Source organism: Eriocheir sinensis, chromosome 2 (assembly GCF_024679095.1).
Source record: "Eriocheir sinensis breed Jianghai 21 chromosome 2, ASM2467909v1, whole genome shotgun sequence".
NCBI lineage: Eukaryota > Metazoa > Arthropoda > Malacostraca > Decapoda > Varunidae > Eriocheir > Eriocheir sinensis.
The window spans coordinates 25,983,328-26,008,148 of NC_066510.1; the positions used below are offsets into that span (position 1 = coordinate 25,983,328).

The 24,821-nt window shown below is 46.4% G+C and overlaps 1 protein-coding gene and 1 long non-coding RNA gene across 3 annotated transcripts in view; both read left to right on the forward strand.

The window, feature by feature from the left end:
• Window positions 1-1,190: 1,190 nt before the first annotated feature.
• Window positions 1,191-24,821, forward strand: part of LOC127001843 (uncharacterized) — a 209,402-nt gene continuing 185,771 nt past the window's right edge. For both annotated transcript variants that reach the window (XM_050867040.1, XM_050867045.1), the window contains exon 1: window positions 1,191-2,089. In XM_050867040.1, coding sequence (XP_050722997.1) covers window positions 1,933-2,089 — 157 coding nt within the window. In that variant the 5' untranslated portion in view covers window positions 1,191-1,932. The remainder of the gene's footprint in view (window positions 2,090-24,821) is intronic.
• Window positions 20,006-22,705, forward strand: LOC127001862 (uncharacterized). Its single transcript, XR_007755484.1, has 2 exons — window positions 20,006-22,231; window positions 22,344-22,705. It is a non-coding gene; the product is annotated as an uncharacterized LOC127001862 (long non-coding RNA).

The window sequence follows — 24,821 nt, forward strand, 5'->3', positions numbered from 1 at the left end:
GTATTCTTTGTAGTTTTCCTCTTTCTTCTCCTTCCATTTTGTCTCCTTCTTCATTCCTTTGTCCAATTTCTTCTTTTAGATTCTTCCTGCTTTCCTTTTTTTATTCTGCGTTATTTCCTTCAATCGTCATTCTTTCTCTTTCACGTCGTCAACTTTTCTTCTTCAATTTCTCCCATTTCCTTCTCTCATTTCTTCGTTCTTGACAGTGTTCATTGATTCGTTCTTAATTCTTGTATTTCTTCATTTTTCATTCCCTGTGTTCGGCATTCATCATTCGTTCCTCACCTTCCTTCCTTTCTCTATTATTCCTTTGCCCTACTTCCCAAATTTATGTTGTTACCTCTCTCCTCCGCTTCCTCCTGTTTTCCTTCTTCATTCCTCAGTCATCCTCCTACATACTCTCCTCCTCGCCTCACCACTCAGCCTTCCTTCCCTCTTCCCTTCCCAGCCGCGCGCAGTACAAGCACGGCAGATGGAGGGAGGCCCGTAAACAGCTCTTTATAGCGAACATTGTAAACGGCCGCTCGAATGACGGTAGAGGAGGTAAACACGCCGCGCGGTGAGTCAGCTGGTGATTGCTCGTTAAAACTCTCCCGTCTTAGTTGTTTCTTTTCTTGTCTGTTCATCTTCTCGTCTGTGTTGGCGGGGAGGAGGCGCACCGGCGATTCTTCTTTTCGTTTTCGTTTTTGTTTTTATTGCTGCTATTATTTTCCTATTATTATTATTATTATTATTATTATTATTATTATTATTATTATTATTATTATTATTATTATTATTATTATTATTATTATTATTATTATTATTATCGTTATTGTTATTATCACTTTTATCATTACAGTTTTCACTACTATTATCTTTATTATTGCTATGAATATTTTTGTTATTTTTTATATTATCATTTCCTTTGTTTATGTTTGGCAAATTTAGAAAAATCGAACCGACGTGTGCAGAGAAATAACTCACGCGGGTCAACATACACAGTGGGGTTTAGGCAAACACACACACAGACGCGCATACACACACACACACACACACACACACACACACACACACACACACACACACACACACACGTGTGATATACTAACTTGGCACGGTTCTCGACCTTAAAAAAAGTGGAGTGGAGGTATGAGGAAGGGGCGGAGGGCGAGACGTGTGGCGGCGAGCGTAGGGTGTTGTGAGGGTGATACAGAAAGAATGGGCCGTGAGGAGAGGAAATAAATGGAGGGTAGGTGGGGGTGGCCATGGGAGAGGTGAGTCAGTGCGGGAGTGCAGGGGGGGAGGGACGGGAGGGAGGCACTGGGTGGGCAGGGAGTGTCAAGAGTGCCAGCAGCAGCACTGAAGCGACTCGGATCTCAGTGCCGATGGAGCTGCCGCCGAGGGTGGACGTATGCCAGTTGCTCGCCTGAGGCACAGTGAGGCTCTCCTCTCCCCTCGCTCGTGATCAGCGCGCGGGAGGCAACCCAAAGTTACTCGCGGAGTGCGGCGCGTCACTCGCGGGACTGGGCGTTGTCGGGTTTGCCGACCCTCGTAATACATTACCGTATATTGTTATGCTAACACTGAAAAGAACAATCAAGACGAACGAAATATTTTTGACGCGCTACAATACCTAGAGTGCGCAGCAGCAGCGCCGTGACTGTCCGAGTGTAAAGTCAAGTAGTTATTGTTACTGAAATGACAAGCCTGAGGCAGCAACAGCCAGGCAGTGCTGCGTGATCCTCCCTGGGCATGGCGCGCGGGGTGACAGTCTGCTAGGACCTGTGAGAGCCCCAGCGCCGCCCCGTGACTAGGTGATGCCCGGCCCGCCCGCCGCAGCCCGGCCCAGTGTCACAACACCGCAGTGGCCAAGGACGATGGCCTGAAGCGCCACATCCACTGCCCCCAAAAGTTTCCTCAGGATTCTGCGTTTTGAGGTGTTTCAGCGTGATGGGCAGGCTCAAGGCGGGAGGAGCAGGGCCCGGGGGAGGCGGTGCAGAGGGCCTGCAAAGGGCGGGAGGAAGCTGGATCACTTCGTTGATGACTGTGAAGGTCAGCCGCCCGCTGGCCTTCATTTGTGTCCTGCTGGCCGTCATGCAGCTCTCAGGTAAGTTAGCCTGGAGGTCTTTTTTTTCCCCGGCACTACACGTTACATGGAACTGTAACATTGTCGTTTTGTTGCCTCGCAGTGCAACATTCGGCGAGCAATTTTCGGATTTGGCGATTATCTTGAGGGAAACCTCCTCTAATTACACGCCCAGCAAACATATCCCGTGAAATGCTTTGCCGCAGGAATAATCGAAGAAAATAACAGTCCGATTGCGAGGAACGATTCGGTACTGGCTGGTTTTGTGTGCGTGTGTGTGCGTGCGTGCATGTGTGTGTGTGTGTGTGTGTGTGTGTGTGTGTGTGTGTGGGCATGTGTGGGTATGAGAGTGCGAGGTAAAGATTGAAATATTGCATACGAGGCAGCCTTTGGACGACACGGAACCCAAAAACCTGAAGGGCTGTCAATCAGAATATTGTTCGCGGGCACCGGGGTGGGGCGGGGCAGAGCAGGTTTCCGCCACCACCACCATTGTTCCTGCCCCTGCCCCTGCCCCTGCCCCTGTCCTGCCCCCCTCGCACCCCACTTGCTCTTGTATCAAAGGAAAAATTCCCTGACCGCGAACAAAGGCCTCACCGCAGCCTCTTGCGCCGAGGAATATCTCAAGAGGAAAGAGTTACGAAAAGGCAAACACGTCTTTTTTTGGGATTTAATGTGAAAAGGAAGTTAATTTCAAACACAAACATAGCAACAGGTATTTTTTGTTGCCACTTCGAGAGATGAGGTGATTAAGCCGAGGAGCATTATCCTACCTGCCATGCCATAATTAAAACAAGTTTATGGTAAAAATTAATGAACAGGCAACAGTAATTAAACATTCCAAGGAGCGAATTAAATGGAAACGAACATTAGACGTATTACATATTATATTCCATACTAAAATAATTCCTCGTATAATTATCTACAAAATTTTGGTCCTACTTTACGAAGCATCACGGAAAGAGAAAGAAGAATAAGAAAACATCACGGAGGAGGCTTATGTGAAAGTGTGTGCGTGTGTGCGTGTGTGTGTGTGTGTGTGTGTGTGTGTGTGTGTGTGTGTGTGTGTGTGTGTGTGTGTGTGTGTGTGAGTAGTCAGGGAAGGAGGGAGGGAGGGGAGGGGAGGGAGAGGGGAAGGGGGAGGTGAGGGTGAGAGAGAAGGTCACTCTGCATAACACATGAGATGAGGCTTTATTATGTGTGTTGACCGCTCTGTGTGTGTGTGTGTGTGTGTGTGTGTGTGTGTGTGTGTGTGTGTGTGTGTTCCGTTACACACACACACACACACACACACACACACACACACACACACACACACACACACACACACACACACACACACACACACACACACACACACACACACACACACACACACACACACACACACACACACACACACACACACACACACACACGCCGTCTTAGCATTTTCCTACGTTAGAGGCAATCAACAAACACTTGCTTTCCACTCTCCGACCCTAAGCTCTGTAATATAAGACGCACTTTTTAAATTATACGCCTAGGAAAAGTATATACACATGGGCGGTGTATGTCTTGAAAGCGTTGCCAGAGCCTAATGCAGCGGGCTTATGGAGGTGGTAACGTGACGGAAGTGGTGGTGTTGGTGGTACTGGCGTTGGTCGTGGTGGTAATGACACAGGTGGAAATGGTGGTAGTGCTGTTATTGGTGGTCGCGTTTGGTGGTGGTGGTGATAATGTTAGTGGTATTAGTGGTAGTGGTGGTAGGTGGTGGTGAGTGGTGGTAAGGTTTTAAGTCAAGTAACATATAAGTCGCTAATGTCCATTGAGTTCGCTTGATGACTTTCACTTTCACTCAGTAGTCCATGCTCGCCATTTGAGGGGAGAGAGAACGCAGGTCATTGTGTGTGTGGGCTATATAGTGGAGGAGGCAAACACCCGCTTATTGTTTTGTATGATCCTCGGCTTACTCACTCGAGGAAGACAGACATAGATAGAAAAACAGACGAGACTGACAGGAGAACAGAGAGTGACTACAGAGACGCTCATATATTTAGAAAGAGACGGGTAGAAAGACAGACTGAACCACATATGACAAGCAGAAAAGATACCAGTTCAGAAAAAAAAGTTAGACGCTCAGAAACATTAAAAACAAAATATCAGAAAAAAACAGACAAGACAGGCAGAAGAACGCAGACGCCCATATTGAGAAAAAAACAGGCAGATGAAAAGAGACAGCGACATATGACAGGCAGAACGGACAGTCAAGAAAATTTAGACGGTTAGAAACTGCAACAGACAAACATTGAAGAGTACAGACAAGACAGGCAGGGGAACAGAAACGCCCATATACAGACAAAACAGAAGGGTATAAAGACACGGAGAAACTATATAAGACAGGGAAAAACAGACGCTAATATAGAAAGAAAGCTAGACGCAGCTTTGCCAGATTATCGTATTCACCACATTGCATTCATCCTTTTTAAGCCTCAAACTCTCGTACCTAAAAATATGACGATGGAAAATTGAAGTTAGCGTTAAAACTCCTATTTATCGATGTTTCTATGTGCTTTTTTGCTGTAGTTGTTGGTGAGAAACTACGAATATACAATGGGATGAGTACGATAATTTGGCAACGCTGCTTAGACGGTAAAAAACTTGAACAGAAAATGATAAATAAAACAGACAGAGAAGACATGAGGACGGAGACATGTAGAAAAAGATAAAAGCTGTCCAGAATGACTCTTAAACACGTGAGAAAAGAGACAGATAAGAGTAAAGAAATTCATTTACATAATTTATAAAGTTTAAATGTTACAAGTTGCCTCTTTTCATGATCCGCCGCCGTGTGTCTCCCTCAGGTGGCAAGGGATATTAAATTTGATCTTTATTTGTGAATTAATGAAAACATATTAATTAACACGAAGAGAAGTGAGAGTGACATTTTGCTTTTATACTCAATGTCAAGTTCAACAGAAAACATATAAATACAAATTTGTTATCTATTTATTGCCTCTGATGCTTCTAATTTTACTATTTTAACCCTGCTTCTGTTTCTACTACTACTACTACTACTATTACTACTACTACTACTACTTTTACTTTTACTACTACGGCTGTTGCTAACTACTGATGCAACTAGTAACATGAACAAAACAACAATACTTAAAATAACAATAATAACAATATCAATTATGTTAATAAAAAAAAAATATATAACAATAATGTGATGAATAAAAATAAAGGAAGCAAAGAAGGGACGAGGAAAACAATGATGATAAAGAATAAAATAAAATAAAAACGCTGCTGGAGTCATGTGTTGTCAAAGCGTATTATTTTTTTGTGTGTGTGTGAATGTGTCCTTTGATTCCAGGGATATGCAGTAATATTATGGTCAGGGGTACCAATTTGTTACCCAGTGTGTGTGTGTGTGAGTGTGTGTGTCTATGTGTGTGTGTGTGTGTGTGTGTGTGTTTCATCCATTAATCCATCTATTAATTCATCTGTAACACTCCTCGGCGCGCCCTTCCCTCGTACCGCCGCCTCCCCTTGGCCTCCCCGCGCGGTGATTAATATGGAATTATCAAGAGCCGAGACCTTTCATGTTTCCTGGTGGGCGGGAGTGGCGTTTTCTGAATAATGCCCTCTTTTTAAAGGTCAGAAAGGACATTTTTCGTATGATACTGCGTCGCGTTACTGATCGCGTGTATCTGTCTAGTATGTATATATGTATTTATGTAGGTAGACGTTTTACCGAGTTATTGCCTCTAATTGTTACTGCGGCAAGAACATTCCCAGGGTGATGTCGAGTCGCTTTCACCTGAAGTCACGTCGTAAGGAATGTCATGGCTGGAGTGCGTGTGTGTGACAATTTTATCAGACCCGTTTTGTATCATGTCACGGTATCATTCGCGGTCCCCAGTGGAGTAAGTAGCTGTTAGCCAACCACTCTGTACAAGGAATACTGCACGAAATAGAATATACTAAAGATTTCCGAGATTGAACGTCTATATTTTACTCGTTTCCACTTGAGTCACACGTTGAGAGGGACACTGTCACTTGAATACACTCTTAACACTCTGGTTTTTATTTTCAGACGCTTTTGGGGTTAAGGATTTCTGAGAGTGAACGTCTATATATTACTCGTTTCCACTTGAGTCACACGTTGAGAGGGACCCTGTCACTTGAAGACACTCTTAACACTCTGGTTTTTATTTTCAGACGCTTTCGGCCCTAACAATAAATATTTTCCAAGGCCACAAAGAATATAAATCGTGTTCTCGTAAGTGTTTATCGCATTCATGGTGACGAAGCCTTGTCAAACTATTACTAGGCTCATAAAACTACCCATGGAAATACCCACACAACCTCTAGGAAAGCCTTATCAAGTGTGGGTGTGCAAACTCCGATATGTTTGAGAATATGGATCTCTTTCCCCTTGTCCCGTGTAAGTGACTTGCACCTTTGGGCCGTTGTTTCAAGACCACTCGCCACTCCCTCCGCTGCCTATATATACGTAAGCTGCCATTTCTGTTCGTGCGTCAGACCTCGCTCAAAAGTTCAGTGGAGTGTGTGTGTGTGTGTGTGTGTGTGTGTGTGTGTGTGTGTGTGTGTGTGTGTGTGTGTGTGTGTGTGTGTGTGTATTTACCTGTTTGTATTTACCTATTTGTAGTCTACCAGGCCCGAACTCAGCTCTAATAGTTCCGTCTCCATATCTACATTTATTCAGTCTTTCCTCTATATTTATCCAGCCTCCATCCAGTGTGTGTGTGTGTGTGTGTGTGTGTGTGTGTGTGTGTGTGTGTGTGTGTGTGTGTGTGTGTGTGTGTAATATGGTATAATCACTTCCGCGAAAGGATTTTAAGAAGATTACAAGCGTGGTTATCTTGAGGCCAGAGTGACATTTATTGACTGACTGGCTGATAGAACCGCTGATTGACTTGAGGAACTGACTGAGGCCAAAGCGTTTAAGTTGTTGGCTGCCGTGAAGGCGCAGGTTATTGGCAGGTGACATTCAGGTACGTGGAATTTGATGATAGGAAATAAGTCGCAACCGAGAGCACTTTTCAATTCGTTAGATTTTCAGATATATGAAGCTGCACAAACTCTCTCTGTCTGTCTGTCTGTCTGTCTGTCTGTGTCTGTGTCTGTCTATCTGTGTCTGTCTGTCTATCTGTGTCTGTCTGTCTGTCTGTCTGTCTGTCTGTCTGTCTGTCTGTCTATCTGTGTCTGTCTGTCTATCTGTGTCTGTCTGTCTATCTGTGTCTGTCTGTCTGTCTGTCTGTCTGTCTGTCTGTGTCTGTCTGTCTATCTGTGTCTGTCTGTCTATCTGTGTCTGTCTGTCTGTCTGTCTGTCTCTGTCTCTCTCTCTCTCTCTCTCTCTCTCTCTCTCTCTCTCTCTCTCTCTCTCTCTCTCTCTCTCTCTCTCTCTCTCTCTCTCTCTCTCTCTCTCTCTCTCTCTCTCTCCTTAGGTAAAGAGGAAAGAAAATGCAGCTGGAGAGAATATGTATTTTCAAAAAGCAACATAAGTCACAAAACGAGCAAGCACTTTTAAACGGTATTGTAAGTTAACATTCTGAGGCGAACGATATATATTTTTGTTCGTGCTTTATACACCGAAAAAATATACAGAGTAACTTAACGAACTGATTTACGTGACTTTCTTTTACCTGTTGGACTCATTCAAGGCTGAGTGGCGTGTTCAGTTTCCTTTTCCATTCGTTTAGGAGTCGACGATTGCATTACTTCATTTTTATTTTTTGTTAGTCGCTGTTACGGTCGCTGAGGAAGGCAATATTCGTCCCCTTCTCGGAACTCCCTTAATTACACTGGCGAAAAAAAAAACAGGTGTATGTACGCCAGGTGTCACGAACGACCGTAATTAATCATTCTTCACCTTGAAAAATGAGGTAGTAAGGGCAGCAACGACACAATCACCACCACCATCACCACCAACACTGAAAACAACAACAAACAACAACAGTAATAACACCACCACCACCACCACCACCACCACCATCACCAAGCCAGCTAATGTGCCATAAACTAGATTAAAAATACCGTAACAAACAAACATTATAATTACCACCACCACTACTGTTACCACCACCCTCATGCAAGCGGCAACTCGTATAAACAAGTCCACTCACTTTTTTACGCGAAATATTAACAAAGTGTGTGTCATATCATCTAATTATGAACTAAACGAGATAAACGTGAAAGCCTGAAGTGGCGGCGGAGGGCTGGAAAGAGCTTGGGAAGGAGAGGAAGACAGAAGGAGGAAGGAGGGAAGAGAAAGGGAGGAGAACGGGGAGGGACAGAGAGAGGAGAGTAGACAGAGGAGGAAGGAAGGAAGTAGGAGGAGGAGAACGGGAAGGGACAGAGAAAGAAGGGTTTGGAAAGGAGAGGAAGACAGAAAAGGGTGAAGGAAGGAGAATGGGGAGGGACAGAGAGAGGAGAGTTTGGGAAGGAGAGTAAACAGAGGAGGAAGGAAGGCAGCAGGAGGAGGAGAACGGAGAGGAACAGAGAAAGAAGGGTTTGGAAAGGAGAGAAAGACAGAAAAGGAAGAAGAAAGGAAAAGGAATGATGAGAATGGAGAGGGACAGAGAAAGGAGTGTTTGGAAAGGAGAGAAAAACAGAGAAAAAGGAAGGAAGGAAGGAAGAGGACGGAGAGAGTGAAAGAAGGAAAGGAGGGAAAGAGGAAAGAGGAGTCAAGTTCTTTCTCACATAGTACCTTTTCCTCTACTTTTTCCTCCGCTGCCTAACTTTCACGGGGAAGATGAACCGTGTGTTTGCGTCATTCTTTATGGCTTCTTAGGTTTTTGGAGGAAGCGAGGGTGATGTTGTGAAGGTCGTAGTGGTGGTGGTGGTGGTGGGACGGTAAAGTGAAGGGATTAGCAGGAAGGAATGATGAGTGGAAGGAAAGGGAGAGAAGTGATAGGAAGGGACTGGGATTAAGGAGTATGGGATGGTGGAAGGAGAGTGGGCAAAGGAACGGTTAAGGTTTGATGCTAAGATACACCCACACACGCACACACACAAGTATTTCTCTTCTACCATTTGCTTTGTTGGTTTTCCTTTCCATTAACGATGTAAAGGAGGGCTAAGTGAAGAACAGGCAATCGAAAAGAGAGGAAACAGAGGAAAGAGTAGAGGAGGCGAATGCAAAAGAGGAGGACTAGGAGGTGTAGGAAAAGGAGTAGGAAGGAGATAAATATTTGCACCCGAAAAAAAATAAACTAAACGTGAAACAATTTGACGGAAAATAAAGATCCCAAAGATAATTACCATGGTGAAAGCTTACGGAATAGACACGAAACATTAAAATTACCGCGGCCCAAGCCTCTGTTCTCGGGAAAAGGCTCATTAAGCTCTTTATCTTTTTTAATGTAAACGGATATCTAGATCGGCTTATCGTGCTAATTACTGTTTCCAGGTAGACCAAAATGACGAGGACACAACTTTGGAGTTCATTAGGAGTATATACATTTTTAGAGTGCAAAGATATGAGAGAGAGAAAAGGGATTAAAGGGAAGAGGTAGGGAGAGAGAGAGAGAGGGAGAGAGAGACAACGTAGGGGTGGAACAGAGGGAAGGAGGGAATACTGGAAAAGGGAGTAAGAGGGAGGGTGAATGAAGGGACGCAAGGAAGGGGGAGAAAGGGGAGAGAAAGATATAACGTGGGGGCAGAAGAGAGGGAGGGAGAATGTTGAAAGGGAAGGGAAGGGTGCAGGCAAAGGGAGTAAGAGGAAGGGAGCATGAAGGGAGGTAAGGAAAGGGAGGGAAACAACAACATCAACCAAAAAAAGAGGATAAAGAAGAAGAAGAAGAAGAAGAAGAAGAAGAAGAAGAAGAAGAAGAAGAAGAACTACAACAACAACAACCTCAACAACAACAACAACAACAACAACAACCCGCCATACAGAAACAAAATATACAGCGTGGGAAACATTTATATCACAAACCGCACCTCAGCTCCTGGAATAGCCCGAACACTTTAAAGGGCGGCAGCAATACGTAGGGAAACAATACCAAAACAACGGACGTCTCAATTTACGTAAAGGCGCTTGTCGGCATTGAAGAAGCGTCGCAGGAGCCCCAGGACGATCCACAAGAACGTGACTCCAATACGTTGCTTCAAGAACGTCTCCCCTCTGCTTCCCCTTTCTTCCTTCCTCCTCCCCTCCTCCTCTTCCTTTCTTTTCTCTAGCCTCTCTCCTTTCCTCCCGTCGCTGGCTTTCTCCCCTCCACTTTTCTTTCCTTCCTCTATCTCTCCTTTCCTTCCCTTCCATCTTATCCCTTTCCTTACCCAAACCGCTTCTTTTCTCTCGTTCTCTTTTCCTTTACTTTCCCCTTGTCCCCTTGCCTTCCTCCTCCTTCTCTTCCATATACTTCCCCTAACCTCTCCCTTTCTTACCTCCTCCTCTTCCCTCTAATCTTTCCTTTCCTTCCGTTTCCTTCCATTCTCTCAGCGTCCTTCTCTGCCCTTTCCTACATCTAATCCCTCCTTTCTAACCCCTCCTTTCCCCCATCCCCTTCCCTTCCCTTTCATTCCAAGGCTCCGGCCACTTTATGAACGGCACGCCCATTACCATTACACTGGGCATGGTGACATTTCCGTTCTCTATTCCCCTCACCGTGACCCTATCCATCCCCTTCCCTCCTACCATGACCACGAGGCACCTATTCCCATTTTCACTTTCCCCTGCTGTCTCCCTTCTCATCTCTCCCTTCCTGGTAGTCATCCCCCCTCCCTCGTTTCTCTCCCTTCCCGTTCTTTTCACTCTCCCTTGCTGCGCACCCTCGTCTCATCTCTCTTCTGATCTCCCCAACGCCCTTTCCCAGCCATTCTACCCACGTACACCCTCCTCTTCCCCCCCACTCGTTTTTTTCAGCTCACACGCCACCCCTCCCCCTCCCCCTCCCTCCCCCTTAACCCTCAACTCCTGCCTTATCTTCTTTCACGTCCCACCACCGCGCCCTCCCTTTACATCACCTTCCCCTGCCTCATCCCCCCCCCCTGCTGGCACTCACACCCTCCCCCCGGTGGAACACAGTAAAACCTCAGTTCGAAAAGTCTCACAGCAGGGGCCAATTGAACACCTGGGCGCAATAAACGTGGGATCCAGGTGAGGGGCGTTGATGGGGTGAGGTTGCGCGGTGCTCCCCTCTCTTTTTCCTCTCCCCTCCTCTTCTCTCTCCCTCCCTCTCTTCCTCTCCTGCCTCTCCTCTTGCGGCCCTTCTCGCTCCTCCACCTGCGGCCATCCCGGGTTAAGTCTGCTTTCCGGTAAATTAGCTTTGTTTAAAAATGTGTAATTAGGCGATAATTCTTTGCGCGGGCCAACCAACCTGTGTTACCTGATACTGAGGAGCGTCCTTTTTGACTCCCGCCGCTGTGTGTGTGTGTGTGTGTGTGTGTGTGCGTGGCTGGGGTTCGAACTAGGGCCGGTCACGAGCTTCATTAATCCGATTGCCGTGGCTCCGAGCGGCCATCGATGCTTGTTCCATCTCGGGCTCTGGGAATTAAACGAAGCGTGGCGCTGTGGGACCCGAGGTTGGGCGGGGCGGGACGGGGACGGGGAATAGGGAAAGGACAGGGGGTGATGGAGAAGCTGTAGGGATGACCGGAAATGGAAGGTATTTTGGGAATGGGAACAGGGAGGAGGTGGAGGAGGTGGAGGTAAAGAGTGTCCACTGGGCTAATTCGAGTGTGGGTGTTGCCGGTGTTGCGGAGTCTGAACGCGAGTGGATGAGGGGAACAGGAAGACCATGGGGGGAGGAGGGGGAGGAGGAGCAGAGGTCACGCAGTAATGGAGGGAAGGGGGGACGGGGGAGGAGGGCATAACGTGTGCGCGGAACAAGGAGTGCATGCTGAGTGGGAAGGGAAGGCTGGAGTACTGGCGAAGGGAGTAAAGGGCAAGGGAGCATGAAGGGACGCAAGTAGAAGGTAAAGAACACTGGGTAAGGCGAGGAGAGCAAAGGGAAAGGAACTAAGTGGGAGTGCTCTTGGATTTTACTACGGGGGCAAGGAGAAAGAGGAGGAGGAGGAGGAAGAGGTCTAAACGGAAGCGGAGGGAGAGGGCAAGGGAGCATTTGAGTACACAGGGTTTTCGGGGAGGAGATAGGAGAGGCACAGTGCTCGAGGCAGGGAGAAGAGAAGAGGGAGAGAGTGAGGAAGGGAGAGAGGGGCAGAGGAAGACCAAAGGGAGGCACTGGGGCTGGCGGGGCTTCTAAATACTATTGTGACGTATCCTTTCATTTTCATCAGCGCGCGCCATGTCCAGCCCCGTGCCCGCGATGTGTAAATGGTGTGTAGGCTATGCTCGCTCTGTTTCCCGGCCGTGTGTGTGTGCTGCGCTTGTGTGTGTGTGTGTGTGGGGGGGGATGGCAGAGGGGAGGGAGGGGGGATGCAGTACAGAGCGCCACTCCCTCCCCCCACCCCACCTTTCAAAGCGCACAATATTCTCCCTTGCGGCTAACATAGTGCGGACATTTATTTGCGCACATTCCCCGTTTAATGAGTGCAACGAAATGCTAAACACACCCACGTTCAGATGTAATTAATAGTTTGCGCTGTGTCGAGGATTCGTCCGGTTGGTCCCTCTGCATATACAATTATTTTCCCGACTTAACTAAACAGCGGTCCCAGCATGTACTCGGCCCTTGTTCCTGCTGCAGTATCGCCCCAGTGGCCTCGCTTATATACCCGGGACCCGAGCAGCGCCTGGGTAAAGACAACCACGGAAGCATCGGAGCAGGCTGAGAAAACAGGAGACGACGGTGGTGTTGCAGTGCCTGAGGGGGTCCGAGAGGGGGGTGACCTGCGATAGACAATAACTACACCAGAAGAACTAAGGAACCTACACCATACAACTGTCCACTTCTACTGTCTTTCTTATTCCCCACCTACACCTTCACCACTAACCCACTTCCTCTTCGTACTATACCCTTGATTAAAAAAGAAAATAAAAGAAATAAAAAATGGAGGTCGAGGTGTGTTTGGGTGTGTTCTCGATCATTTCCGCGTATCTCGTCCTTCCCTTCCCTTCCCCTCTCAGTGTTTTCCCTCCCCGCGGTGCATGCGAGTTCCCTAATTTCGTACCTGTGTGTAGTTATTTCTGATAGTGAACACCTGGCGCAATTAGCAGTGGCGTGTTGGTGGATCCTCGCTGTCATGCCTCAATCACCTATTCGGTCCTGACGTCCTGTTCCCTTAATTGCGGGAACGTTTCTCTCACGCTTCCGCTTCCCCTAACTTTCCACCCTCCACCAGCGTTACCACATTATCGTACTCAGCCACTCAGCACATCGTATTTTCCGGTTTCTGACTCACAGCTATCGCAAACATACACCAATAAATAATGATTTTAACGAGAACTGTAACTGGTATTTCGTTATCTGTGTAGGTATGAAAGTTTTGGGCCCTGGAACTGATAAATGCGATGTTTTGAGTACGATAATTTGGCAGCTCTGCCCTCCACCCTCCTCCACACACCTGTACATCCCCCCCAGCCAGGACTCCAGACATACCTGTTCACATGACTCGAGAGAAAACGAATTTATGATACACGACACGAGTCAGAGGTACAATTTTAAGAGACACGTGCCATCTCTTAAAACACCAAGAGTGACGGAAACGGAGACAAAAAACTGAGTAACCAGGAAGCAAACTGATAAAAGGCTAATGTCTCTGAGGAAAAGGAACGAGAGGTGAGGTGACGAAGGGAGGAGGACGAGGAGGAGGAGGTAGATAGGGAGGGGGAAGGGGATCATCCGGCACGTTACTTGATAATTGCTATTGATTCGCGAAGGTAATGAGCCTGAAACCTTTACCTGGGCATAGTGAAGGTGGGTGAACGCGTCGACTATCCATCTCTACGGTGAGCGAGAATTGCTTGATTATCGCTTTATTGGTTATGAAGGTGACTGTCACGGAGAGGCGAGGGGCAGAGCGTGATCACTGGCCGAATATTGCGCGTGATTGTTCTGGGCGTAAGTGATGCATGGGAGGGGAGCTGATTGTTGCCTTGATTGACGAGTTGTGGCGGTGCTGGCTCGTGCGGTGACAATTAAAATGGGCTCGATGTAAGGGCGGCAGGCAAAGGGTCGCACAGGAGAGAGAGTAAGGAATAGGCGAAGGGCGGAGGGAAGATAAAAATGGCAAGCAAAGGGAGGTACAGGGAAGGGTAAGGAATAGACAGAGGGTGGAGAGAAGGGTAAAAGTGTGCTCGATGTAAAGGCGGCAGGCAAGGGGTCGCACATGAGAGAGAGTAAGGAATAGGCGAAGGGCGGAGGGAAGATAAAAATGGCAAGCAAAGGGAGGTACAGGGATGGGTAAGGCATAGACAGAGGGTGGAGAGAAGGGTAAAAGAGGGCTCGATGTAAGGACAGGAGGCGAATGGAGGTACAAGAGAGAGAGTAAGGAATAGGCGAAGGGCGGAGGGAAGATAAAAATGGCAGTAATACCGTCATCCTTCGGTGAAATCTACCGTAGCTTTGGAAGATCGTGGACACGTCAGAAAACCACGGAAATATGAGAACCACGCCAGCGGAAATCGTGGTGTGACTGAAGATCCACGGAAAATTTGCCCAGTGTAATAGCCCCTCTACGCGGACAAGCCACATGAGCGTTTGGGAGAGATGGGGAGACAGGTTGAATGGAGCATTTGGGTATACCTGGTTGTGCGTGGGTCTGTCGAGGGTCCTACAGCAAGCGGCGTCCGTCTACCTGCCTTGTGAAGCTGCGTTAGTGTTGTTTGCATGGCTCGCTCCCCGACGTTGCTGCATGTTAGCGTAAAAGCAAGGCTGCAATTCGCTGTTTGGGCGGCCGAGTGGACACGTCACACGCCCGGCCACGCGGACACGTATCATATTGGTTGTGTGAGCCGACTTGGCGACCTTCGACAGTCCGTGCTTCGAGGGTCGTCGTGTTATACAGCAACGTTTATTAAGAGAGGGAGGGAGGGAGGAAGCGAGGGAGGGAGGGAAGGCAGGAGAGAGAAAGAGTGGATGAGAGAGGTCCAGAGTAGAGGGGAGAAGAGGGAGGCCATGAGGAAGGGAAGTCAGGAGGGAGAGAGAAGGCCAGAGAGATAGAGGCAGGTAGGTCCAAAGGGAGAGATGGAGGGAGGGAGGCCATGAGAAAAAGGGAAGTCAAGAGGGAGAGAGGGAGAGGGAGGCAGATCCGGAGGGAGGGTGTGAGGGAGGGAGAGCCGAGGGGAGCAAGGGTAGGCAAAAAAAAAAAAATGTTGTGTGATGCAAAAATAAAAGCCACTTAATCTAGGAACATTCTCTTTGGCCTGCAGCACGCCGGTATAATCTCCAGTGAAATCGCTCATAAACACACGCGCACGCACACACACACACACACACACACACACACACACACACACACACACATACCAATAACAAAAAAAAATCCCCCCAGATGAACCCAAACATGAAAAGAAAAAGCACGCGATAGCAGCAGATACTCGAGTCTCTTTACACCGCCGCCCCGTCCACCTGAAAGCACCTGGCGGCATTAATTAGCGTGGGGCGTTGATGAGCCGCACAGGTAACGGTAGGCAAGGTGAGTAAGAGGAGCAAGACGAGGAGTAGGAGGAGGAGGAGGAGATGGACAACGATGAGGAGCAGTAACAAAATGAGTTAACGCAAAATTAGGAGGAAGGAGATGAAGAGAATGGGATAAAAAGACGGAGGGGTAAAATAAGGCGTAAGAACCATAATTAGGAGGAAGGGGAAGAAGAGGAAAACAAGAACGAAGGAGGAGAAAGAAAAACAGGTAGTGAGTGACCAGAGAAGATATGTGAGAGGAGGCGGAGGAGGAGGAGGAGGAGATGGGCAGGTAAGGGAAGAAGGACGAGGAAGAGATGGAGGAGAAAAAAAAGGAAGAGAAGGAAAGGAAATGGGGCTGCAGCATGGAAGCAAAGAAGGAAGAAGAAGAGAGAAAGAAGAGCAGGAGGTGGAAGAGAAGAAAAGGGAAAGAAAAGAGAATCATAATGTGAAAAAAGGAAGCAAAAGGAGGAGAAAAAGGAGGAAGAGAAGGAAAGGAAATGGGGCTGCAGCATGGAAGCAAAAAAGGAAGAAGAAGAGAAAAAGAAGAGGAGGAGGTGGAAGAGAAGAAAAGGAAAAAGAGGAATAAAAATGTGAAAAAAGAAAACATAAGGTAAGGGGGTTGCAGCATGGAAGGAAATAAGGAAGAGGAAGTAATAGAGGAGGAGGAGGAAGATAAGGAAAGGAAAGAAGTGAACGAACGAATGTAAGGAGAAAGAAACAGGAATGGAAAAAGGAAAAGGAAATAATGCTGAAGGAAAAGGAAGAAAAGGAAAAGAAAGAGATGAACTGACGTGAGGAAGGAGAAAGTGAAAGGGATGAATCTGCACCTGGACGCTTAATATAACCTCCTTGTGGCGTACAGGTGAGGTGAAGAGCCGCTCGGCCAGGTAAGGGCGTTGAGGGCTGATTAAGGGAGGGCTTAAGGTGAGCTATGGAGGGCAAGTGATTAAGAGGCGCCAGGTGAAGTAGGTCTTAGGTAAAGGTGATGACGCACATGATGGGAGAAAGTGATGGAACAGCGTGCGTGTGTGCGTGTGTGCGTGTGTGTATGTGTGTGCTCGTGGAAGATTAGGAACGTCATGCAATAGATTAGACAAGAGAATAGATCCACGATAACACCCGAAAAATTATACGGTATGATAATAATTTAGCAATACGTGGAAACCTGAAACGAATATTGACCGAGACATTACAGAGGAGGAGAAACACACGGAGGAGGAGGAGGAGGAGGAGGAGGGTGAGGAGGGAGACAAGGAAGAGGAGGAGGAGGAAGAGGAGGAGGAGATAACGATGAGTGAGAAAGATGAAACACGGAAGAGAACAACGGACGCAAATTTAAAACGTCTCCTGGGAAATGTTTGTTGTTTATTGTCCTTTTACTTTAATCTTTTGGGGTCTCGAGGGAGGGAGGGAGGGAGGGAAGGAGAGACAGAGAAAAGAAAGGAGGAGGAGGAGGAGGAGGAGGAGGAAGAAGAAATCAGTAGGGACGGAAAGGAACAGCACACAAAAATACGTGTTTAACTTTTACGTCCTTTCTTTTATATGCACCAAAGAATATTGCAATGCACCTCTCCCTACCCCCCATCCCCTTTCTCTCTCTCTCTCTCTCTCTCTCTTTGCTTTCTCCTCCTTCGCATCTTCTTCCTCGTCCTCCTCTTCCTCTTCTTCCCCCTCCATCCAAATCCTCTTCCCATCTTCCCTTCGCCCATTAGTATTAACTTCCCGACGTATTAAGGAAAACGGAGTGACAAGGGGGTGACTTTGATTTTCCTAACTGGTGTCGACATTCCTTGAGCCCGATTCCGCTGCCCTTCCCATGCACGCTTCTTCTGTTTGCCTCTGTTCCGTCGTACGCGTATTTCCCTTCTCTGTACGGGTATTTGACGCCCACTCTTGAACAGGTCATTAGGTTAGGTTAGGTTAGGTTAGGTTAGGTTAGGATTAGTTGGAGTCATTTAAGGTGATTTTGAGGGGGAATCACAATGAGAGCATTTACCAGAACACCCCGAGGTTATTTTCGAGCAGGTCATTAGGTTAGGTTAGGTTAGGTTAGGTTAGGATTAGATGGAGTCATTTAGGATGATTTTGAGGGAGAAATACATTATGAGCTTCTTCCAGAACACCCCGAGGTTATTTTTTAAGCCAAAGCCGAGGGTCTTCATTCATGGACCACATACCGGTCTTCATTCATTAGGTTAGGTTAGGTTAGGGTTAGCTGGAGTCATTAAGGGTGATTTTGAGGGGGAATCACAACGAGAGCATTTTCCAGAACACCGCGAGGTTATTTTTGAAGCTACAGCCGCGCGTCTTCACTCATGGACCATAAACCCGTAGAGAGACTTGAAACATATACGGCGTCTGGATAAGGAAGAAAAGGATCAAACACCTTTAATGGCGCCCCTCCTAAAAAAGAGGTACAAGAAATTTAAAATCAAACACCATATTAATTGTTTTTGATTGCGAGAAATGACGAACACTTATAGCCGGGTAACAATGCCTCGTTTTAACTTTACCTTTGTTTTGCGTCCTTAATCAATTCTACGTATTGCCGAGGAATGAAAGGAGTCAGTTGCACGCACTCCTCCTCCTCCTCCTCCTCCTCCTGGCTTTACTGAGAAGGTTATTAATTCCACAAAGTCGTAAAGAAAACGTTAATATCTTTACTCCTCCTTCGAATCGGGGCTTAAAAAACGTCTTTAAGGAAACGTTGATATCTTTACTCCTCCTTCGAATCTGGGCTTAAAAACGTCTTAAAGGAAACGTTAATATCTTTACTCCTTCGAATCTGGGCTTAAAAACGTCTTAAAGGAAACGTTAATATCTTTACTCCTTCGAATCTGGGCTTAAAAACGATGCCTTTGTAAATCACCAATTCTTTTCTTTTCGACATCAAAGGAGGAAATTCAGTGGAAGAAAAAGATACTGAAACCCCTCGCACTGTTGCTGTTCTCTATCTAGTCATCATCTTAACTTATTTCTCTATCTACCAACCTACTTTTGTACCCATTTATCTATCTATCTTTTGTTTTTACAGTAAAGGAGAAAGTTCAACGGCATAAAAAAACAATAATGAAAAAAAAGCCCGCTCCTACTTATCGACCTATCCATCTATCAATCTATCACTCTGTCAATCTACCTATTTTACTATCTATCTATATATTCCCCTCTCCCATTATTCATTTATAGATCTTCCTATCTATTTACCTGCTTATCTCTGTCTTTTTCGTTTCCATAAATGCAATGTTTTTATCCACGATTAAGGAAAACGACATCATCAGAAAGTCCACTGCGGAAAGTTTCAATCTCAGTAAAAAACGCTAAGAAAAACGGTTCAACGAATATCAAAAGAGGAAAAAGAGAAGAGACCAAAAGAGAGAGAGAGGGAAAACAAGAGAGAGAGAACGGAGGAAGAGAAAACAAAACTTGCATGAGTGAGTTGCGATTAATTCCTGGTAGCGAGGAAGACTTTAGACTCTGCCCTAGATATATTCTCTCTCTCTCTCTCTCTCTCTCTCTGTGAAGAGGAAAGGAAATGCAACTTGAGTGACTAACGTTTTAAAAAGAGGAGACAGTGGTTAGAATTCTCAGACACCTCCGCCTCTCACATCAACAACTTCCAAAGACCAAAAGACAGACCATTCGGGTTCTTACAAGTGTTTTCTCAGGTTCACGGTGCAGGAGGAAGGTCACACCACCACCAGGGTCATGAAACTACCCAGGGAAATGTTCAAAACTCCTACGAAAGCCTTGCCAAATATATGAGCTTTGGAACTGAAATGTTTAAGGATATGGACCAGTGATTTTGGGGGAGGAAACTTAAAGAGACAGATAAATAGGATGAGATAGGAGGCGGAGGAGGCGTGGGGGAGGAGTGGGGTGAGGTGACTCGTTGCCTGGTTCAGCTGAGTGGTTTTGAGGATGCGTGGAGGGGATGACGAGGTGGAGAAGGAAACGACAGGTGCAGAGGAAAAGGTAAGTGGAAGGAAACGATTAAAGGGAAGGGAGTGAGAGGTGGACGAGTGTGGGTGGGGATTGCATCGTGTGTGTGTGTGTGTGTGTGTGTGTGTGTGTGTGTGTGTGTGTGTGTGTGTGTGTGTGTGTCTCTCTCTCTCTCTCTCTCTCTCTCTCTCTCTCTCTCTCTCTCTATTTATCTATCTATCTATCTCTCTCTCTCTCTATCTATCTATCTCTTTGCTATTGTCATTGCGTACTGAATTTAAGAGTTTTGTTCGTCATTCTCTCTCCCTTTGTTTTATTTCTTTTGTATTGCTCTTTTTCCCTCTGTTTTCGATCTATTGTGTGTTGTTCTGCCCTATGCACTTGTCTTTAACCTATCGCGTGTCCGTCTGTCTGTCTGTTTGTCTGTCTGTCTGTCTGTCTGTCTGTCTGTCTGTCTGTCTGTCCGTCTGTCTGTCTGTCTGTCTGTCTGTGTGTACGTTTGTGGGTCTTTTTGCTCCCCTCCCTGACCGTCATCGTTGTTCGTGTGTCTGTATATTTAATTCTCTTTCCAATCAGTCTGTCCGTATGGCCTATTTGTATATGTATTTGCTGCCTTTCTGTATGTTGTAGCTCGTCTGTCTGTCTGTTTGTCTGTTTTCTCTTCCCTTTTCCTGTTACCCGTTTAGCTTCAACCATTGTGAAATACATAGTAAGCGCCCGACCAGTAAAAGGTTTCTATTAAGCCTGTCACCTTTTTTATTTATATTTTTATTTATTTATTTATCACCTGCAATGGCTAAAAAAACAGGTCAGTACGATGAAAGGTTTGTCTTTTGTAGAAGCATTTTCATTTCCTGTTTATTTTTTCAATTCCCTTTTTTTTTCTGTGCACATGTGTTGAACCTTCTGCTTTGTGCGTTCCTCTTTGTCCGTCTGTGTCTATATGTGTGTCTTTGTCTGTCTCTCTCGTTACCTGTACCTGCTTTTTCTGTTTCTCTTTCCCTCTGTGTCGGTGTCTCTATAGAAGCATCCTTTGTATACCCGCCTGTCATTAAGAGTCATCGGTTCTCTATTCAGATTCCTTTTTCTAATGACAGTGATCGGAAGAGGGTCGCAAAATATGATCCGAATGCAACTTTAAGTACGTCTGTGGAAGCGAAAGAAGGAAGGGTAGATGACGGAGGAGACTGGAGAAAGAAAAGGCGGGGGAAACGAAACTACGGAGAAATTGGGAAGGAGAAAGAAAAGGCGAGGGAAACGAAACTAGGGAGAAATTGTGAAGGTGGAGATGGTGGGTAGAGGAGAGGGAATGAAAGGGAATGAAAGGAGGAGGAGGAGGAGGGTGAATTGGAGAAAGAAGAGGCGAGGGAAATGAGGGTATGGAGAGAAATGGGGAGGAGATGAGGTGGTGGGTGAAGGAGAGGGAATGAAGGAAGAGTGAAAGAAGGAGGAACAGATGAAGAAAGAGAAACAGGAGAGAGAGAAGGCGAGGGAGACGAAAAAAAGGGAGAAAGAGAAGGCGAAGGAGATGAAAGTACGGAGGTGGTGGGTGAAGAGAGGGAATGAAGGAAGAGTGGAAGGAGGATGAATAGATGAAGAAAGAAAAATAGGAGAAAGAGAAGGCGAGGGAGACGAAAAAAAAGGGAGAAAGAGACGCCGAAGAAAATCAAAGTACGGAGACAAATGTGGGTAAGGACACAGTAGACAAAGGAGAGGGAATAAATAGGAGCCATAGATGAATGGAGGAAAAAAAAATGGAGAAAGATAAACCTAATGGAAGAAAAGGAGAAAACGAAAAAAAGGGAGAAAATGGGGACAAGGAGATGAGGTCGTGGGTGGTGAAGGAGAGGGAATCAAGAGGAGAAACGAGTGTAGGTAAGTGTCTCAAAGATGAATGGAGGAGAAAAAAATGGAGAAAATAAAACCAATGGAAGGAAAGGAGAAAACGAAAAAAGGGAGAAAAATAGGGAGAAGGAGATGAGGTCGTGGGTGGTGAAGGAGAGGGAATCAAGAGGAGAAACGAGTGTAGGTAAGTGTCTCAAAGATGAATGGAGGAAAAAAAATGGAGAAAATGAAACCCAATGGAAGGAAAGGAGAAAACGAAAAAAGGGAGAAAAATAGGGAGAAGGAGATGAGGTCGTGGGTGGTGAAGGAGAATGAATCAAGAGGAAAAACGAGTAGGTAGGTGACGCGGGAGAGGAAAAGGAGCCGAGGGAAAAGAATTTGGTGGGACACAAGAATTTACGGGCAAAGTCCTGGGCGGTGTGAAGAGAGGGGCAGGTGGTTGTAATGAAGAATGTTTGGGCGTGTGAGAAATGAAGGCACAGACGGAGGAGGGGAAGACAGGTAAATGAAAGGAGGAGGAGGAGAAGGAACCGCGTGTAAAGGACGGTGAATGACAAAGAAAGGTAAAAGTGGGGGAGGAAATGAAGGGACAGGTGGAGAGAACGAGGGAGACAGACAGGTAAAGGAAAGGAGGAGGAGGAGGAACCGCGTCTAAAGGGTGACAAAGAAAGGAAAGGTAAAATTGGAGGAAGAAATGAAGGGACAGGTGGAGAGAACGAGGGAGACAGACAGGTAAAGGAAAGAAAAAGGAGAAATAACTGCTTGTGAAGGATGACAAAGGAAGGGAAAGGTAAAGTTAAGGGAAGAATTGGCGGGACAGGTGAAGAGGAAGAGAAGGAGACAGGTAAAGGAAAGAAGGAGGAGAAAGAACTGCTTGTGAAGGATGACAAAGGAAGGGAAAGGTAAAGCTGAGGGAAGAGATGAAGGTACAGATGAAGGGGAAGAGAAGGAGACAGGTAAAGGAAAGAAGGAGGAGAAAGAACTGCTTGTGAAGGATGACAAAGGAAGGGAAAGGTAAAGTTGAGGGTAGAGGTGAAGGTACAGATGGAAGGGAAGAGAAGGAGACAGGTAAATGAAAGAAGGAGGAGAAGGAACCGTGTCTAAAGAATCACAAAAAAAGGGAAAGGTAAAGTTGAGGGAAGAGAAGGTACAGGTGAAGAGGAAAAGAGTGACAGGTAAATAAAATAAATACGAAAAAGAACAAATAAAAAAAAGAAATGTAAAGGTAAGGTTGAGGGGGATACACTGTAGCTGCGCGTGACCTCGGTGCTCATCTCCGTCACATTGACCTTACAACGAAAGATATAATAAAAATAAACACAGAAAACCAGGAATCGGGGGACAATAACGTATAGAACTCGTGGGTAACAAAAACTATTCAGCCGGTGCCCAAGTTTTAACAAGTTCCGCGAATCAACGAAAACGAAAGGTAGAAAAACAAGAACAAACAAACAAACGGGAAACCATCACGGAACACAATGGCAAACGTAGCAAACAGGAAAAAACAAACAAATCGCCTCTTCTCTCCTCCTCCCGCAAATAACCCCCCTGTCGCCCACCCCTTCGGATTGTTAACAGGAGCAGCAAGTAGCGGGCTTTTTTTTTTATATTATTGTTTCCTTTTTTTGTGGCCTTGCGCTGTCTCCTTTGGTGTAAAAAAAAAGAAAAAAAAAATCAGGCGTGGACATTGACGGCGCCCGACTTTCTCACCCAAACAAGATAGAAGTTTTGCGTAACTCTGGGGAATTACTTTCACTTATATAGATTCACTCACGAGGAAGGAAAATAAAGTGACGGCGACCAGGCAGTACATCCGAGAACCGCTGCTCCTCGGGAAGACAAGCCGGAGGAAAAAATATATTTGTTCTTAGTGGAAGGCGCGAGACTTTCCGTTAACTACATCGTAACTTTCGGGAGGACGTATTGACAAAAAGATAAATAGTTAGTCATAAAAAATGGCTATAAATGAATTACTGATATATAAATTGTCACAGATATATATTTATTTTGGTAGATACAGAAAGATACTTCGATTAATCTTAAAAAAAAAATATTGTCAGAGAGAGAGAGAGAGAGAGAGAGAGAGAGAGAGAGAGAGAGAGAGAGAGAGAGAGAGAGAGAGAGAGAGAGAGAGTTATTGCATATTAGTTATTACAGCTCACATTCACCGTCGCAGGAAGCCTCTAAGCTAACGCGGGGAGCAAACTCAGTAATCCATGCAACAATGGGAACAAAAGGCACTATTTTTTTTGTGGTGGTAAAGTTTCTCTCGCGGGGACGGAGGGAAGGCAACACACACACACACACACACACACACACACACACACACACACACACACACACACACACACACAAGCACACACAAGGTCAATTCCGAGTGTTTGCTGAGTGAAATGAAGTCAAGGGTATGAACACACTCGGATCGAATAGCCTTTAGGAGAGTCTGCAGAGTATAAGGAAACGAACTCCACTTATCACTGACTCCTCCTACGCACTAGATTGAGAGGGAGGAAGAGGAGGGAGAGGAGAGGAAGGGGAGGAGGGAGGGGATGGAGGGCAAGGTAAGCATGTTGGCCTGTTATCACGCCCCCGCTCAAGGTTCACTTCTCCTCGATTTCCCGGTGGACGGCTCGGGGCACCTAACGGCAGGCAATAACAGGCGACTGGTGCAGGCGCTCCGTGACCTTGGCCAACGCTCGCCGCTCTCCTTGATGGCCTGTTAGCGCACTGTGATGTACACCAATTCATGGATTTCCCCGCGCGCTCGTCTGCCGCCCCGTCCCTGTCCCCGCTGCCTGCCGCGTCCTAAGCTGATACACACACAAGGACACACACACACACACCAACAGCTACGCACTTATACACACATACACACACCTATTCTCCCCCACTATACACACACAATGACACGCACACACCAACAGCTACGCATTTATACACACATACACACACACCTATTCTACCCCACTATACACACCTACCCCCCACACACCTACTCACCCCCCTCCCCCGACACAAATACATAACCCCATCCCCCCAGCACACATACACCCAACCATTACCGTTACTACTGACAACAACCATAGTGCGCTGTCGTAGATGTATTGCCTTTTATTTACGTTGCGCATCACATTTATTTTCTGGTAAGGTATCGTTCCGTGGGGGTCAGGTGTGGCAGGACTCATTTAAACTCTTAAGTCGTATGTTCGCGTCCCGCACTTCGCTTCCCTCTTGTCGTCCTCACAAGGCCCATTACCACCACATGTCTCAGACTCGACACACACTTTCTTCTTCAAAGCGCTCAAAAAGACTTCCACAATCGGAAATATCCTTAGTGACAGTTTTCGCGGGCCGCCAGGGACAGGTGTGTACAGCGCGAAGCCTGTTCACAACTCGGCGGCCCGGTGGAAATTTGTTTCAGCGGAGAAATGCCG